Source organism: Sarcophilus harrisii, chromosome 1, assembly GCF_902635505.1.
Source record: "Sarcophilus harrisii chromosome 1, mSarHar1.11, whole genome shotgun sequence".
In the NCBI taxonomy this organism is placed as follows: Eukaryota; Metazoa; Chordata; class Mammalia; order Dasyuromorphia; family Dasyuridae; genus Sarcophilus; species Sarcophilus harrisii.
Window position 1 is genome coordinate 671,403,301 of NC_045426.1, and position 17,775 is coordinate 671,421,075.

Here is a 17,775-nt window from a genome sequence, read left to right on the forward strand (position 1 = left end):
CAGACCCTCCCAGTCACAGGAACTCCCCCAAAAGCCTGGTTCAGCCTCCAGCTTTTCTCTCTTGATTCCATCCTCCCTTTCCCCAAAGGTCGTGTTGCAGGGCTTGGGATGAGCCAAGGGCCAGAGGCTTGAGATCCATCTCTCACCCACACAGGAGAAGCCATCCCCAGAGAAGCCCTCTCGGCAAACACAGCGGTGGGAGCCAGGAGAGTTTACACAGTCAGCATTTATATGGCACCCGTGGTCTTCTGTGGCACATTCATCCAGATCTGAGGAAAAATCAGTGACTGAATAAATACCTCGAAGGAGGCTTGGGGTCCTCTTTCAGCCTTCTCAGGTGTCAAGTGAGACATTAAAGTGCTTGCCCAATGTACGCAGGTAGTACACGGCACACCTGGGATTTGAAGTCAGGTCTTCCAACTCCAAAACCAGTGCTCTTTCCACTTCAACACCCAAACCAGATCTGTCTCACCCGGCCCATCTTAGCTGTACAAAGAAGGGAGACTCACGCCTCCCTCTCCTCAGTGTCAGAGATATGGACACAGAGATGGGCATAGACAGGGCCAGGGCTACCCCCTGCCTGTTGTTCTCCTCCCTGCCCATCCACAATCATGGTTCATCTACCAGACCCGTAAGACTTACCATGGCACTTGAAGCCATCACCAACCCAGCCTGACTGGCACATACAGCGAAAAGTGCCCGGCACATTGACACAGGAGGCTCGGGCATCACAGTTGTGGGCCCCAACAGCACACTCATCGATGTCTACAGCAGGAGAAGAAAGGAAAAAGATGGTGGTATAGGCAATGAGAGCATGTCTCACCCTCCTGGGCCCAAGGCTACCAGGCCATGACAAGAGGTGATGGAGTGAAGGATTGGCTCCAAGTTTTGATGTTCTACTCCACATGGGCTGTGCTTGCACTTACCTGTGCAACCTGTTGTGCCCTTCTTGACAAAATAGCCCAGCTGGCAGTGGCAGATGAAGGACCCTTTGCTATTCTCACAGTCACCATGGAGACAGATGTTGGGATTCAGGTCACACTCGTTCACATCTGGGAGAAAGAGTTTCTTACTAGAAAGTCCCCTTTCCCAGCCCTTTCCCCTTGCCTGGTGGGGAATGGACAGGACCCTCAAAGTTAAGGAAGAGATACCCTGGGCCTGGGGCAGCATAAAGCCAGATTTCCTTCAAGAGGGTGGGAAGGGAGAAAGATGGTGAGAGGTTAGAGGGTGGGAGGGGAGACAGATGGGATCAGTGGAAAGCATCCTAGAACCCCAAAACCACAAAGATAGGAAAGATCTCAGATACTGTCTAATCCAACCCCTTATCTCATGCAGAAATCCCTTCATGGCCTTTCCAGCTTTAACTGGGATACCTAGTGAAAGGGAGCTCACTCTTTCCTGAGGCAGCCCATTTCACTATGGGGCAAATCTAGATATGAGCAGTTTTTTCTCCTTTCATTGGGATGAAATTGGCTTGTCTATAACCTGTCCTTATGGTGCCTAATTGTACTCTCTGGAGTCAAGCAAAACGAGTCTAGATCGACTATGTCACTGTGATAGCTGCTCAACAGTGGTCACTCCCTGGCCTATGTCTCCAGACCCGGGATTGTAGGTTTATCCAATGAATCCTTATAAGTCACAGCCCCTACTCAGTCCCCTTACCTCTTAGGCTGCCTTTTTCTTGTTGCTTTCTAGCCAGCCTGCACCCCTCCAGAAACCCACCTCTAGGCACATTCTTACAGAGTAGGGGGAGTACTCTCTCTTCTTTCATACTGGCTTGTGTCTCTTTTAATAGCTTTTTATTTTCAAAATGTTATTTTCAACATTCACCTTTGCAAAACCTTGTGTTCCAAATTTTTCTCCCTTCCTCCCCATCTTCTCCCCTAGACAGCAAGTAATCCAATAAATGTTAAACATGTATAATTTATATATATATTTCCACATTTATCATGCTACTGTGTCTCTCTTAGCACACCCTATAATTACACTGGGCTGCCATGGCACACTGCTGACTCCTATTAAGGGAAGAGGGTACGTTGGTCCCTGCTAGAGAGTCATACCTTCCCCACTCTGTGGACTTCTTGAAGTCTTGCTCTCCCCAGCTTCTCAAACCATTTTAAAATTGGGGATGAGCAGGGGAATGGGTTTTAGATCTGAGATAAGGAGATAGGGACTACCCTGGGAGAAAGGGCAAGTTTGGGGGTTTAAGTTGGAGTAAGATCTGGGAAAGGAGACAAGAAATCTTGTATGATCACCTAGAACTCCCAGTTCTTCTTCAATATCTGTTTTTTTTATTATTTCTGTTAGATCTTGACTCCCCATGTCACACTACTAACTCCTGTTGAGTCTGTGATCACCTAGAACTCCTAAATCTTCTTCAGTGTCTGTTCTTTATCATTTCTGTTAAGTCTTGACTCCCCATGTCACACTATGTAACTCCTGTTGAGTTTGTGATCACTCCCAGATCTCCTTCAATGTCTGTTCTTTATTATTTCTGTTAAGTCTTAACTCTATTCAAGATCCTAAAACCATTTATGCTTCTGAGGATGGAAGAAAGGGGAAGGGGCAGAAAAAGAAAGCAGGGCAGGAAAGAAGACAAAGTGGGGTACAGGGAAAAGGAGAGCTGAGAATGTGTTGGCAAAAGCTCCAGAAAGGTCTCTTACTGTTCTATGAGGAGTTGAATAGAGGTATCCTCCTCTGCCCCCTACCCACTATGGACTTGACGAAGGGTCAGAGTTAGGGGAGGCAGCAGATCTCAGAAGACTATTCTGGGGCCAGGATGACAGGCAGTAGGAAACACTCCAGATTGTAAGTCAGGGGAGGTAAATTTGAAATTTAATTCTGCCCATGATTCACTGTGTAACTTTTTCCCAACTGTAAAATGGGGATAAGAAATTGAGCCTAGCTTCCCTTTTGTTTCAAAGACAAGATGAAAAAATGAAGGTCAAACCCCTATCCAAAGACATTTATCAGAGGTCCTTGTTACTACTGAAGCCCACCTCCCTACCATCCCCAGTCCCATCCCCAAGTCCTCACCTATGCAGGTCTTCATATCAAGGGTGGCCATGAAGCCATCATAGCAGAGGCAGCGATGGTGGCCAGGTACATTGGTACACTGGCCCCCGTCACAAATGTCTGGGTTCTCTTCACACTCGTCGATGTCTGGGGGAGAAGGAGGACAGAGATTGAGGCTGGCAGCTGGGGAAGAGGCTGGGTCTGGGAATGAGTTCAGGGCTGGAGCTAGCCAGAGCTTGAACTAGGGGCAGGGCCAATAGTGTCTTGCACGAGGGTGAAGAATTTAATGGGGAGCACTTAAACTTCTCTAAAGAAAGAGATGAGTAGGGAAGAGCTATGGTGGGATAAAGCAGGTGATAGGAGAGTGAATGGGCCAGCTCATCTGCAGCACCATCTCAGGAGATATATTTCCATAAATCCCCAGTAAGAAGGTTTGAGAGAATAGAGGCCACCATAGAAGAACCAGAGTTCTAGCCCAGAATAACAGAAGAGAAGGAAGTCCATTACACCTCAATATCAGGGAGAGGAGCTGCCAGGATGTCTAGGAGTCCAAGTTCAATGGCAGATTGGGGGACATTTCCTACTGGCCTCCAGAGAGGAGAACCTTTCAGGCAAGTAATGACGGGGAAGGGGAGAGGGTACGTTGGTCCCTGCCAGAGAGTCATACTTCCCCACTCTGGGGACTTCTTGAAGTCTTGCTCTCCCCAGCTTCTCAAACCATTTTAAAATTGGGGATGAGCAGGGGAATGGGTTTTAGACCTGAGATAAGGAGATAGGGACTACCCTGGGAGAAAGGGCAAGTTTGGGGGTTTAAGTTGGAGTACGATCTGGGAAAGGAGATAAGACATCTTGTATGAGAATCTTGTCTTTTAACCTTAGTTTTGCCTTCCCCAGTTTCTCACAATTTTTTGCTGTGCACAGTTAAGTGTGGACAGGTTTTGGTGGGTAAGACTAGAAGGACTCCCTCACACCCATTCCTCTTCAGCTGCTTGTTCTGAGTCATGAAACCAGGGGCCTTTGGAAAGCCCATTCCTCACGCCCACCTCACTGGGGCCATCCCCTCATCACCACAGCCCCCCGGGTCCCCAAGGAAGATCAGATATCAATAGTTGAGAGAGGGCTGGACTCAGGGTAGGGGGTAGGCACCTAGATTCGGAAAGTTCAGAAAGTGGAAGGTGCAGGAACCAGACCTCCTGCCCTGATTCTAATTCTGGGCCCTCTCCATCTCTGATAAGAGTTCTAGAGGGATCTGGGTGGGACAGGAAATGGAAAGATTGCTTTCAAGTCTCTTTTACCTTCTTTCCCCAAAGGGCTTATCTGTTTGCCAGGATGCTCCCTCCTTCAACCCCACCCATTCCCTGCAATCAGGCTTCCTGGATGCCAGGTATGAAGGATCAAATGACCTTAGCACTCAGTTATCAATAATAAATATTTAAGATTGGAAATATCTAGAGAGGGCTGAGGGGATGGAAGGGTGGAGTGAAAAGTTGGCAGCTTCTCCTGAAGGGGCTTCTTGGTGTCCTGGGATTGCCTCTGTCTGGGGTCAGGGTCCCTGGTTCTTCACAGCCTATAAGGGGATGGTCTCCCACAACTGTCAAGACCTTGAGGCAACTCAAGCACTTTATGGTGTTTGTTTCATGAGCAAAAGATCCTGGCTCTGAGATTTAGGATAAGCTGGGGCAGGATTGGACAAAAGAATCACATGCAGGAAGGCAGCTCACCTTGCCACTGAAGGTCAGTTCCAGGCCACTTACCTGCACAGGCCCTGCCATCAGGCATCAGGGCATAACCCTCCCCACAGCTGCACTGGTAACTGCCTTCGGTATTGGTGCATTGGGACTCGCAGCCCCCATTTCCCACGCTGCATTCATCAGTGTCTGTGGGAGACAGAGGATGGGGCTGAAGCTCTTTGGAGCCAGGTCGGCAGAGCCAGCATCCAGGCTGATGGGGAGAGGGGAGAGAAACTGAGGGCGTGGGAGGGAGGCAGGGATAGAGATAGGGGATATGCTGAGGTGGAGAGGCGGGGTGGTGGGACTATAAACTCTTTGAGGATAGGGACTGCTCTGCTTCCATTTCAGTATCCTCAGCACCATGGGCAGCATCTGGCTCATAATAGGTACTTAATAATGCTTGTTAAAAATCAAACTGAATCCTGTGAAATTAGAATGATCAAATTGCCCCAAAGGAGAGCTTTAAGAATGTTCCTCTCTCTCTTCTTTGCAGACTGGAGAAGAGGAGGCTGCCGGCTGTGGTATACTACAGATAATGTTAGATTTAGTTAATGTTTTGGCCAGTTTTGACAAACTGCTTTTTTTTTCTTCTAGTTCTTTGTCACAAAAGATGAATCTCTTACAAGGGGAACAAGGGTGAGAGAGTTGTTGGGAAACACATATATAATATATATATGTAATACATTATATTATAAATAAATTATACAAACAAAATTTAGCAATACAAATTAAATACAAAATGAAATTCCTTGTTGAATTGAACCAGAATAGATTAGATGAAAATTAGGAAGAGATAGACTTGAGGAAGATAGAATGAGGTAGCAATGTTAAAATGAGAGGATGGGGTGAATAAATTGAGTTGATATGGGGAAAGGAGATGGGGGAAAGGAAAGAATCAGGCAGATAGGACAGGTAAGGATAGGTTTAAATTAAGCCAGAATTGTATTAGAATAAAATGAGGCAGAGATGGACCGATTGGAAGTAGGAGAGACAAAAGTCTATCCTTTAAAAAAAAATAAGGAATATTATGATAGGAATTGAACAGTCAAGAGAGACTGGGATAAGGTGAGGCAAGGATGGGGACAGAGATGGGAGTAGGATTGACTTAGGCAGGGATGGTAGTCAGGGCAGTCCTGTCATATGTAGGGCAGGGGGTTGCTGGGGTCCTGAGTCCAGGGCTCACCTATACAGCCCTGTCGGTCCGGGGTAGACTGGAAGCCAGTGTCGCAGGCACACTGGTAGGTGCCAATGACATTCACACAGCGTCCGTGCCGGCAGAGGTTGTCTCTGAGGGAACACTCGTTCACATCTAAGGAAGGAACAACCAACAGCTGGGGGGCCAAGGCAGGGGCCAGAAGACCCTCCCCATCCTCCTGCCCAGGCCTTGCCCAGGCCACTCACCCTCACAAGCATTGCCATCAACTGACAGCTCATGGCCGGGAGGACACAGGCACTGATAGCTGCCATCATTGTTGACACAGGTCCCTCCTCGGCAGAGCAACGGGTCCCGAGCACACTCATCAATGTCTGGAAGGGGAAGCAGATGAGACAAAGTCAGCCTTAGTTGGGGCAGAGTGGGCGGCTGTCTACTTTCATGAGACACCAGGTCCCCCACCTGCCCCAGTGTGCACGGCTCCCGCCCAATCCCATCCGAGCCAAAGGGACCGGCAGAGCAGATCACTTCCCTTCCTGCAGCCTCACTTCCTCATCTGTAAAATGAGAGACTTATCCAAGGTGTCATGGGGATTAGAGCACTGGGTCTGGAGCCAGAAAGTCTTGAATTTAAATCCTGCCTCATGCACTTCCTAGCTGTGTGACTTCTCTCAGCCTTAGTTTCCTCAAATGCAAAATGGGGACCTCTCAGGATTGTAAGGATCAAATAAGATAATTTTTGTAAAGTCTTGCAAATTTTAAGTTATAAATCTCTCTCTTTTTATTCCTTCCCCTTCCTTCTTCTCTCTTCTCTTTTTCTCCTCTCACTTCTTTCTTGATCTCTCCTCTTTTCTCTCACATTTTTCTCTTTTCACCTTTTCCTATTTCTCTTCTTTTTTCTTTCATCTCTCTTCTCTTTCTTGTCTCTTTTACTCTTTACTTCTCTTTCATCTGTCCTTTGTTCTCCCTTTTTTCTTTTATAATAATAGTTTTTAGTTTTCAAAATATATGCAAAGATAGTTTTCAACATTCACCCTTGCAACCTTGTGTTCCAAAATTTTTTCTTCCTCCCTCTCTACCTCCTCTCTCCCCTAAACAGCACTATAATCCAGTATAGGCTAAACATGTGAAATTCTTCTAAACATATTTCCACTCACAAGAAAAATAAGATCAAAAGGGAAAAACTGTTGCTTTTTTTTTTACCTCTCCTCTTTTTAATTTGTCCTCTCTTCTCTGTCTTCCTCCTATCTCTCCTCTTTCCTTCATCTTTTTTTTTCTTTCTTCTCTTTCTCCACTTCTCTGCACCTTTTCTCTCTCCTTTCTCCTTTCTTCTCTATCCCCACTCCCCCCCTCACTTTCTGTTTCTTCTTTGTCTTTCTCTCTCTCCCATCTCTCCCTGATTATCTTTAATATCCCTTTCACTCCAATCATTCTGTGAAATTCTGAGCCAACGCATTAACTGTGTGACCTTGGAATGCACTTCTTCCTCTGAGCACGTTCCCTCATCTGAGAAATGAAGATAATGTTTGCACTACCTACCTCATAGGATTGCTATGAGAAAGTGCTTTGTAAATCTCTCTTTCCTGTTTTATTTCATCTTACTCTCTTTCACAAACTTTGTGTCCCAATCAGATTGACTCTCTGGCTGCTTTTGAAGCTGGCTCCAGCCTACGTTGCAAGGCTTACTGTACATTACTCACTTTCACACATTCTACTTTTTAGCCAAATGGAACATTCCAGTTTGGTTGAAGTAGCGTGTCTAGGAGGAGATGTAATATAAAATCAGTCTGGAAAGATAGTTGGAGCCTGATTATAGAGGACTTAAAATACCAAACAGGGGAGTTTGCATTTTATCTTAGGGGCAGTAGCAAGCTATTGAAGCTTTTGGAGCAGGAGAGTGAAATGGTCAGAAAGATGTTTTAGGAATATCAATCGGCAGCTTCAAGAAAGATAGATGGGAGAGGGGAGAAAGTGGGAGCAAGAAAACCAATCACAAAGTTACAATAACAGTCTGAGTGAGAGATGATAAGGACCTGAACAAGGATGGTAACCATGTGAATGGAGAGAAGGGGACAGGTACAAAGGATTTGGAGAGAAAAATCAATAAAGTAAGGTGACTGATTGGCTATAGGGCAACAATGAGGAGGACTTTCTTGGAGGGAACAAGTAATAAGGATTAAAAACAATAAATTACTCTCATTTCTAGATAATTTTAAATTAATAAGGTGCTTTCTTCTAGTGGAATTAAGAAATTATCATTAATCCAGGAAACAGAGCAGAGACTGGGAAAGCATGAGGAGTTATAATTATTCATATTATTACTAAAAATAATAATAGACATTCACATAGTACCTGAAAATTTACAAAGCACTTTGAGTGCACACATTGCCTCACTTGAACCTCACAATGATTGTCTAGAGGAGGAAGCTGGAAAAGGCTTTATTGTCCTCTCTGGGACTCAGTTTCCTCTTCTAAAAAATGGATGGATGGACTAAATAGATAATGATTAAGAACCCTTCCATCTCGAAACCTATGACATTCAGTATAACTATTTTCATTTTACAAATGGGAAACAAGGTTAAAAGGGGAGACCTGTCCAAAGTTACACAGTTAATTATAGCAAACCCAGGTAAAGATGCACACAATGAAAATAACAACTCTGACTTCTAAATCACTTTAATCATAGAAAGGCTTCCTATCTAAAGCACTGGGATTTTGTCCCTTTCTTTGGAGTCAAAAGAGAATAGGATTATGTGAAGTGCTGAATTCAGATTCAGAGTTCAAGACCCAGCTCCACCAATGACTACCCCTGTGATCTATGGCCTCAGTCTTCTCAACATAAAGTGAGAGGGTCAGGTCAGATGACCTCTAAAGTTTCCTGCCAGCTCTAAATCTATGAATCTTTTTTACTTCTGCCTCCCATTAATAACTTGTATATAATTTATATCACTTAAAAATTCAGAATCTTTTTCCTAGATACTTTACTACTCCCATAGAATCCTCCTTTATCCCAGCTAGGTGATGCCATAGTGTAGAGTACTGGACTTTTCAGAAAGAACTGAGTTCAAATCCTGCTTCAGATTCCCACTAGCTGTGTGACTCTGGGCAAGTCACTTAACCTGTTTGACTCAGTTTCCTAATCTTAGGGTAATAATAGCACCTACCTCCTAGAGTTGTTGGGAGAATCAAATGAGATAGTATATGCAAAACACTTTGCAAACCTTAAAGAGCAGCATAAATGCTAACTATCAACAGCATCAAAGAAAATTTAGAGCAAAGCCCAACTGACAAACTTCTTTAGTTTACAGATGAAAAATCAGATTCTAGAAAGTTAAATGATTTTCCCAAGGCCACATAGCTGTTTTTGGCAAAATGGATCAGAACCCATTTCCTGCCTTCACATCTGGTTGTTATTATAATAATATAATTATAATATTTAACATGTTATAATGATATATAATAATGTAGTCATAGTATCTAGGTAATAATTATAATAACAACTTGTTAATATGGAAGGCACAGTAGATAAAGAGCCTCAGAAAGACATAAGTTGACAGAGATAGATTGTATGATTCCAAGTCCCTTACCTTCTCTGTGGCCCCAAGAGATGTACTAAGACTCTAAGTTACAGAGAAGGAACTGACTTGCTTTGATAAAGTTTCCTCATCTGTAAAATGAGAGGGATGGATTATGTGTCCCTTCTAAGGTTTCTTCTGGTTATGAATTCCATGATCCCATAAGTCTAAAGTCAACTTCCCAGGGATCCAGGAAAATGGCTGGCTGGACTGGAGCTAGACTCCAGGAACTAGACAAAGACACTTGTTACAAGGGAGGTGTCTCTAAAAAAGACAATTCCGAAGTTGGATTGGGCTGGACTGAGTAACTGAAGAATTTTGGAACTTTGCCAATCTATGCCGAACTTGTGCCCTGAGATTCTTCACAAATATGTCAAATAGATGCATTTTGAATAGTTAGCCTAGGTCTGATGCTACAAGTGATTCATTGTGAGGAGAGTGGGGGCAGGAGAGAAAAAACCCTAAAAACTATGACTATATAATAACTGATATAGCAATGAAGCACTTTACATAAGTTATCTCATTTGACCCTCACAACAACTCTGGGAGTTGGGTGCTTCTATTATCATTTTCATTTTACAGATGAGGAAACTGAGGCAGAGAGCATTTAAGTGATTTGAACAGGGTCACAGAGCTAATAAGTGTCTGAGGCAGGATTTGAACTCAGATGTTCCCAAGTCTGGGCTTAGTAGTCTATCTGTGATATAACCTAGGTGCATAAGAAAGGGATTCCTCCAAGATTCACGTCTCAGAGCTGATGGAGAAGATAGCAATCTAAGATAGACATTAAATAACACAACCTTCCAGGAGTGTTCTAAGACTTCCCAGGCTAGTTGGGGTTCTCATATGCGCGCGTGTGCGCGCACGCGCGCACGTGTGTGTGTATGTATTCTCTGTTCTGGTCAGATTTTTAGACTTGTCTTTCAAATCATGAGGAAAAATCTCAAGAAAAGATTTTAGATCCCTGTCCTTGACCCCCACTTACCCATGCAGTTCTTCATCATCATAAAGCCACTTTCATAACCCTGGAAGCATTCACACTCAAAGCTGCCCAGAGTGTTGACACAGGTTCCATGGCCACAGAGGTCGGGGGAAATTCGACACTCATCGATATCTGGGAAGAGAGGAAGCGCTGGTCATTGGGGAAGAAGCGGAGACACTGGTCACTGGGGAGGGAGAGGAGGCACTGGTCACTGAGGAGGGAGAGGGAGTCAGTGTCTGGGGAGAAAATACTAGTTACTGTTAGGGGAGAGGAGAATTGTTTAAAATGTGATCAGTGTCAAACAATAAATAATACTGGTTAGTGATTGGGGAAAGGGCACACCGGTCAATGTTAGGGAAGAGGAAGATTTTGTGAAGGTCGAGAAGAGAGTGGACACTGGCCAGCACCTAAGGAGAAGAGAGATTTCTCCAGGTGCAGAAGCTCCCTGTCGGTGTCAGAGACTAGATAATAGTGCTTAGCGTTTTGGGATCAAAGACACTGGTTTGGGACATGGGGAGAAGGGCTACTGGAATAAAATACAGATTATGAATTTAAGGAGCAGAAATGCTGCTCAGCATCCCAACAGAAGACATTAGTTGATATCTGGGGAAAGGAATGATCAGTGTTTTGGGAAAAGGAGAGATTGACCAAAAATCAAGGGGAGCAGAGACATTGGTCAGACTCCAGGAGGAGAAATCCTGGTCCGTGTCAGAGGGCAGAAGAGACCAGTCAGTATCTGGGAGGCAGCCACAAAAGCCAGAGTCCCTCGGAATGATTTTTATGTCTCCCTCTGGGGCACAGGCTCTGAGGACGGAGGGCCGGGAAACAGACCTGTGCAGTTCCTCTCCTGAGCATCGAGAGCGAAGCCATTGCCACACACACAGCGGAAGCTGCCCACGGTGTTCCTGCAAGAGCCGTGGGTGCAGAGGCCCGGGAAAGCCTTGCATTCGTTGACATCTGGTGTGACATTGGGGAGAGAAGCAGGAGAAAATGGGAGAAGTCGTACTGTGTCAGAGACTGTCCTTCCCCTTTACCCAAGCCCCATCCCAAGTCCTCTCACCTTTGTAGAAAGGCCTGCCGGAAAGGAAGTCCCTGCTGGCAAAACCAGGGCCCCGGGGGCATATGAGGGCGAATTCTGGGGAGCCTGGCTCCGGGCACGCCTCACAGCCAGTGCCCCAGGCAGCTCCCACGGAGCAGCAGCACATGTCCATCCGGTACTTGCCCGACAGTGGGGCGAGACATTCATCCTCATCCCACTTCAGGAAACACTGCTCTACCCTCACATCTGTCCAAGGAGGGAGGGAAGGAAGGAGAGGTCACAGGAGGTCACATCTGGCCCTAGGTGGGTGGGCACGGTCACCTTCCTGACATCTGTAATTCTTCTGAGTCAATCTAGTGCTTTATCCTCCTGTACCCTCCTCTCCCTCCTTCTCACTCCCTTCCTCTCTCTCTCTCTCTCTCTCTCTCTCTCTCTCTCTCTCACTTTCTCTCTCTCCCTCCCTCCCTCCTTCCTATCTTTCTTTCTCCCTGTCTGTTTGTCTGTTTCTCTATCTCTTTTCTGTTTCTGTCTCTGTCTGTCCCTATCTCTGTCTCTGTTTCTTTCTTTCTCTCTCTCTCTCTCTCTCACACACACACACACACATCTTATTTATCCTTGTACCCCTAAACCCTGATCACAGGCCCTCACACATCTCAGGAACTCAATGAGAATTTATTAAACTTTATTAAGATGATGTGAATTGCTAGGAGAATCTGACTTTAGGATGAGGTGCAAAAACTGACATTTATTTTTGCTCGGTAAGCTCTCAGTAAATGCTCACTCACTATCAAAGACCTTGCACACGAAAAGGCACCTGGACATATTTGCTGGATTGAATATTCAAATCAAGGTTCATGGATGAGATCAGAACTAAAATATAGTCTAGGAAGAGTTAGAAGTCCAGGAATAACAATACCCATTAGATGTCTATCTGTTTTGGCAATTTCCTTAAAGAAGGGAAACCGACTGAGGATTAGTGACTAATGCCAGGATAGGAGTGTTCCCATGACCCCCGGGACGTCCCTTCCTGTGCCTGGGCAGCAAGCCCAGGGCCACGCAGGAATGGTGACCTCACTCACCCACACACACACGCCCGGTGCTGTCCAGGGTCAGACCCTCAGGACACTCGCAGCGGAAGGAGCCGGCAGTGTTGAGGCAACGTCCATTGGGGCAGACACCAGGGAAAACTTCACACTCATTCACATCTGGGGATGGGAAAAGGGAGAGACAAGATAAAGGCACAGTTGAGGGGGGTAAAAGAGGCTTGGGGAGATGGAGGGAAGTGCTGTGGATACCTAAAAAATCTAAAGCCAAACTTGGGAAGGAAGGGAGGGTTTGGGGGAATGGGGTTGAGGTCCAGCCTCTCACTCAGGAAATATAGATTTTCTTTTGCATGCCGGGAGCGATGGCAAAAGCAAATGAAATAGGGATTGATGATCCCTTCAGCATCTTACTCAAAACACAACAAAGGACTGTTCTTCCCCACTCTTTCATGGCTTATAAAAAGCTTTCCTTATAACAATCCCAGCAAGGAAATAAGAGTATCCCTTTCTTATGACAGATAAGGAAACAGAAGATCAGAGAAGTATGATTATTCAGCTAAGATTACACAGCTAGGAAGGAAGGGAAGAAAAAGGGGAGGTGATATATACTAGGGCCTGGGATTCTTGGCCCTCAGTCTCAGGAAGGTGTCGGGTCTTCCTGCCTGCCCTGGGATTGGGGTGGGAAGAAGGGAGGGCCAGGGGTGACCTACCTTCACAGGTGAGTCCTTTCATGCGAGCAAAACCTCGGGAACAGGCTGGGTCTGGGAGGAGGAGAAGGAAAGGGACTGACATTGCTGATTGGTGTCTCCCCCTCCCCCCAAGCAGGTTGGCCCAGATGGGAGGTCCAAGCCAGCAAACTCTTCTCCCACATGAGCCTCATGCCCAGCCCTGGCTGGAGCCCAGCACAGAGATAGGGTTCTTAGAGAATGCTGTGCCAGCGGGAAGGAACATTTATTTCTCTGACAGTCAGAGGGCATAAGATTTTAAGTTGGAATGAAACTGAAGCATCATCCGGCTCAAGTTCCACATTTTGCAGAGCAGGAAACTATCCCAGAAAAGGAAAGTGCTTGGCAAGAGTTACTTGAGATAGTGAATGCAAAGCTGGGTCAATTGCAAACTGACACTTCCCCTACTTCCTCCTCATACTCTTCAGACCCCCGGCAGCCCCCTGACCCCAAACATGTGGTTCACTAACCCTGGCCAGGGCAAGACTCAGCCCTGGGAAAGCTTCACACCTCAGGCCTGAGTGTGATCAATACAGCTTAATGAAGGCTCACTGGTAGACACTCTACTACAATGGAAGCCTCTGGAATTGTGGGGACATCAGGGCTAGTCCCAGCCACTTCTCTGGTCCCAGAACCCAAAGTCAAAACATCTTAGGTTTGGAAGGCATAGAAGGGGACATCAAGCCCAAACTAAGCAGGGATTCCATCTTTAACATCACTGACAACAAAATGACTTTCCAGCCCAGCTTGGAGACCTTGAGTGATGGAGAGCTTATACTACATCACAAGGTAGACAACCATTACATGCTTGGATTGCTCTCCCTGAGAAGTTTTTCCAGATATTGAACTTCTACTCTCCTTGCTTCTGAATTTCTTCTCCCTCTAATCAGCTCACTGGTTTTTATCCCTCTTCCCTGCTTTGGACCTACCACTTACCTGTCTCACAGAGCTGGCAAGGGCTGCCCCAGGCAGCTCCTAGGGTGGCACAGCACTCAGACCTCAGCGTGGCACCGTTGATGTTGGCTTCACAGCGGCCATCCTGAATCTGAAGCCAGCATGTGCCTTTCATGCTGTCTGTGGAATAGAGATGGAACTGATGGAGCAGGGGTGGGATCTGGAACCCTCACTGAGGCTCCTCCATCCATTACCCACATGGGTTTGGAGGAAGGGCAGATGGAAGGGCATTCCATCAAGGGGGGAGGTTACTAGTGCTCACCCACACAGACGTTGCCAGCGGGGTCCAACCGGCTGCCTGGGGAGCACTCGCAGGCAAAGGATCCAGCGTGGTTACGGCACAGCCCATTCACACATGGGTTGGATAGGCACTCATCAATATCTATGGGAAGAGAGGATTGGACCCTAAGTACAAGCCCAGGGATCGAGGAAGATCTTCTGTCCCAAGAGACCCCTGCAGACCCGGCCCAGTCCCAGGATCTTCCCCGAGGTGATCAAATGAAGCTCGTCGCCCAGTAGCAGAATGAGACTAGTGGTACAGGGAAAAATGTGTTTGTGCAAAGCTATGAATGTGTAGGGAAAGATGAGTGTTCATGGGTGTTCCCTGTGTGTGTGCTCTGTCTTGCACAGAGGACACAGCAGGATCACAAAAGACTTCAAGTTTATTTTACTGATAACTAGTTAAAGGACCTAGAGATGATTAATGAGAAGAGAAGGCTCAAGGGCTGTTTCCAAGGACCATAGGATTATCTACTCAGAAATGGAAAGGACCTCAGAGGCCACTTAGTCTAACCTCTTTATTTCTGAGATGAGACCCAGATGATTTGGTCAGGGTCACAGAGCTTGTAAAGGTCAAAGGTAGTATCTGAACCCCAAGTCTCCCTGATTTCACACACTCCTCATAGAAAATGATTTGATTTGTTTTTTTTTTGAACCCAAGGGGCAGAATTAGAGACAATGGGCAAAAATCAAAGACCAGAAGATTTCAGTTCAATGTAGGACAATCGAGCTGTCCTCGAGGGGAATGGTGGTCTCAGGAGGTAGGGCTCCTGCCATTGGACCAGTGAGCTAGGCAGTGGCTAGCTGGCCACTCATCAGGACTATGGGAAAGGAGATTCTCTGTCAGCCATGGAATAGAGACAGAAACCCCTCTCAACTTGAGCCTCTTCTAGTAAATGTACAATTGGGGAGAACTTGTGTGTGTGTGTGTGTGTGTGTGTGCAGCTAGTGTACATGCAGGGAGAAAGGCCAGGTACCTTCACAGGAGTCCGTTTCAGTCTTGAAGGTGAAGCCTGTGGGGCAGGTGCATGTGTAACTGCCAGGGGTGTTCCGGCAGAGCCCGTTGTCACAAAGGAGGCGGTTCAGGGCGCATTCATCCACATCTGGGGAGGAAATAATAAAATTTATGGGGATAGCACAGGAGGATAAGAAAGAAACTCCCTTTCTCTCCCCAGCATTTGAGGTAGGATTAGGAAGGCACAGTTCCAGGAATGGGGGTGACTCCCAACTACCCCGTTTCTGTTTCCCAGCTCTTTTTTTGACTCTGGCCAGTCCAGTCTTTCCCCCTCTTCTGACGCTGGTCTGGGGCAGTTCTCTGGCTCTACCAGGGAAGCAGAACTCAACTGGAGGTGGTACTGGTGAGATGCATGGACATGATAAGCAGGATTGATAGAGGGGTAGGAGGGTGAAAGACAGGAAGCCAGAATGATAGGAGGACAGTGAAATAGGGAAGTGTGTGTGTGTGTGTGTGTGTGTGTGTGTGTGTGTGTGTGAGAGAGAGAGAGAGACAAACAGACAGACAGACAGAGAGACAGAAAGAGAAACAGAGACAGAAAGAGACATTGGTAGAGACAGAGAGACAAGGAGAGAGAATGAGAAATAGAGACAAAGAGAGACAGAAAGAGAAATGCAGAGGAGACACAGAGATAGAGAAACAGAAAACTAGTAAAAAGTAAAAGAGATGGGAATGTGAGATCATGGGGTGTAGGGGAAGAGGGAGATGGTAAGTGTAGAAGATATAGAGGAGGAGGACTGAAGGATGAGGGATTGAAATTAAGGGGTTAGAGAAATGTGAGAGAGAGGAAGAGAAAGTTAGGAGAAGAAATAGGAGTTGAGGACTGAAAAAATTGAGGAAAAGGGAAAGGGAGATAGAAAATGAAGTGAATGGGACAGAACAAGGAAAGAAGGATGGGGAAAAGGGGGGAAAGGAATGAAGTGGTATAAAGGATGGGGATGCTGATTAGTCCCTGCTCAGACTTATACATACCCACACATTCCTTGCCGGGAGGATCAGCCTCGTAGCCCAGGTGGCAGATGCATCTGTAGCTGCCCCGGAGATTCTCACATACACCATTGGGGCAGATGTCAGGGTTCAGGGCACACTCATTGATATCTGGGGTAGCAAAACAAAGGAAGCACTCTACTCTCTCTGGGAAGCTGCCTGAGCCTCTCACTCCCATCTCTCCCCCTTCACTCTCATGATATTTGCCACAATATCCCCCTTTCTTCTCTGAGTTGTTCTTGAGAGAGAACTAATAGGGAACTAATAATGGCACCTAATACTCCTATTTCATTTTAAGAATTGTCAAGTACTTTCCTCCTTGGAAAAAAAAAGAGCAAATGGTTTTGGAGACTAGATGACTTCTTCAGTCCTTATCCTCAGCTAACTTCATCACTTTGTCACTTTTAGCCCAAAGAGTTATTCACCTGGGGTTCCACAAGATTAGTGACAAAGTAAAATTTTGGGACTTAAATCTAATATTCCTCTCTTTCAAAAATTCTACTAAACTTAGTTGGGAAAACAGCTCTAAGAAGAAGACACTGACTCGATTTGTATTTGTGGTCTGTGGGAAAATAAAGGCTATATTCACATTTAACATCTCATTTCCTTTAGAGTTTCAAATTTGAGAATTTTGTACATTTTGTACTGGGAAGAAGGAAGAAGTAGCTTATTACTGGTATTTTCCTGTGATTTAACATAAAGGGAAGAGATTCCAGGCCCTTTCTATCATCCATCCCTGATCCCACTTCAGAATTTTTCACCCACTCCGTCTGATCTATCAGATCATGATTCCTTTCCTTGTAAATCCTACCCACTCTCAACTTTGGGGTTTCTGGGGAACCAGCACTCACCTCTGCCATCTGCTGTTATACCAAGACCACTACTGCAGAGAGCCTGGAATTCATCTGGAGAAGAGAAGAGGAAAAAAGGGAATAGGGACCTTGGTTCTAACCCAAAGCACTGACCATAGGTCTATAAAAATCACCTCCCTTCCTTCTGTACTCCCTGAGATAATAACCTCTGCCAGAAAGTGAGCAACCCTCAGAGGAACCTCTAGATAGTGAACTCCTCAGGGGAATAAGTATCTCCAGAAGAGTAAACTCCCCTAAGAATGAGCCTTCCATAAAATTGTCCCTCCCTCCAAAGTTCTTTCTACTGGAGAGTTTTGCCCACATGGAAGAAAGCCACCCTCATTCTAGAGCCTCTGGAGCCATTGATAATTCTAAGAGCAGTCAAGCCTCCAGATCCCAAGCCTGTGTTAACCTTGGAGAAGTATAGA

General features: G+C 45.9%; 1 protein-coding gene across 1 annotated transcript in view; it reads right to left on the bottom strand.

Annotated features, from left to right (window-relative positions):
• FBN3 (fibrillin 3) overlaps nucleotides 1-17,775 on the bottom strand; it is a 103,203-nt gene that overhangs the window by 46,239 nt on the left and 39,189 nt on the right. The window contains exons 16-32 of the mRNA XM_031948293.1: nucleotides 17,348-17,401; nucleotides 16,482-16,607; nucleotides 15,472-15,597; nucleotides 14,478-14,597; nucleotides 14,198-14,335; nucleotides 13,247-13,297; nucleotides 12,573-12,698; nucleotides 11,515-11,739; nucleotides 11,286-11,411; nucleotides 10,458-10,586; nucleotides 6,147-6,272; nucleotides 5,929-6,054; nucleotides 4,770-4,892; nucleotides 3,037-3,162; nucleotides 927-1,052; nucleotides 643-765; nucleotides 147-269 (exon numbers count right to left, since the gene is read on the bottom strand). Coding sequence (XP_031804153.1) covers nucleotides 147-269; nucleotides 643-765; nucleotides 927-1,052; nucleotides 3,037-3,162; nucleotides 4,770-4,892; nucleotides 5,929-6,054; nucleotides 6,147-6,272; nucleotides 10,458-10,586; nucleotides 11,286-11,411; nucleotides 11,515-11,739; nucleotides 12,573-12,698; nucleotides 13,247-13,297; nucleotides 14,198-14,335; nucleotides 14,478-14,597; nucleotides 15,472-15,597; nucleotides 16,482-16,607; nucleotides 17,348-17,401 — 2,094 coding nt within the window. The remainder of the gene's footprint in view (nucleotides 1-146; nucleotides 270-642; nucleotides 766-926; nucleotides 1,053-3,036; nucleotides 3,163-4,769; nucleotides 4,893-5,928; nucleotides 6,055-6,146; nucleotides 6,273-10,457; nucleotides 10,587-11,285; nucleotides 11,412-11,514; nucleotides 11,740-12,572; nucleotides 12,699-13,246; nucleotides 13,298-14,197; nucleotides 14,336-14,477; nucleotides 14,598-15,471; nucleotides 15,598-16,481; nucleotides 16,608-17,347; nucleotides 17,402-17,775) is intronic.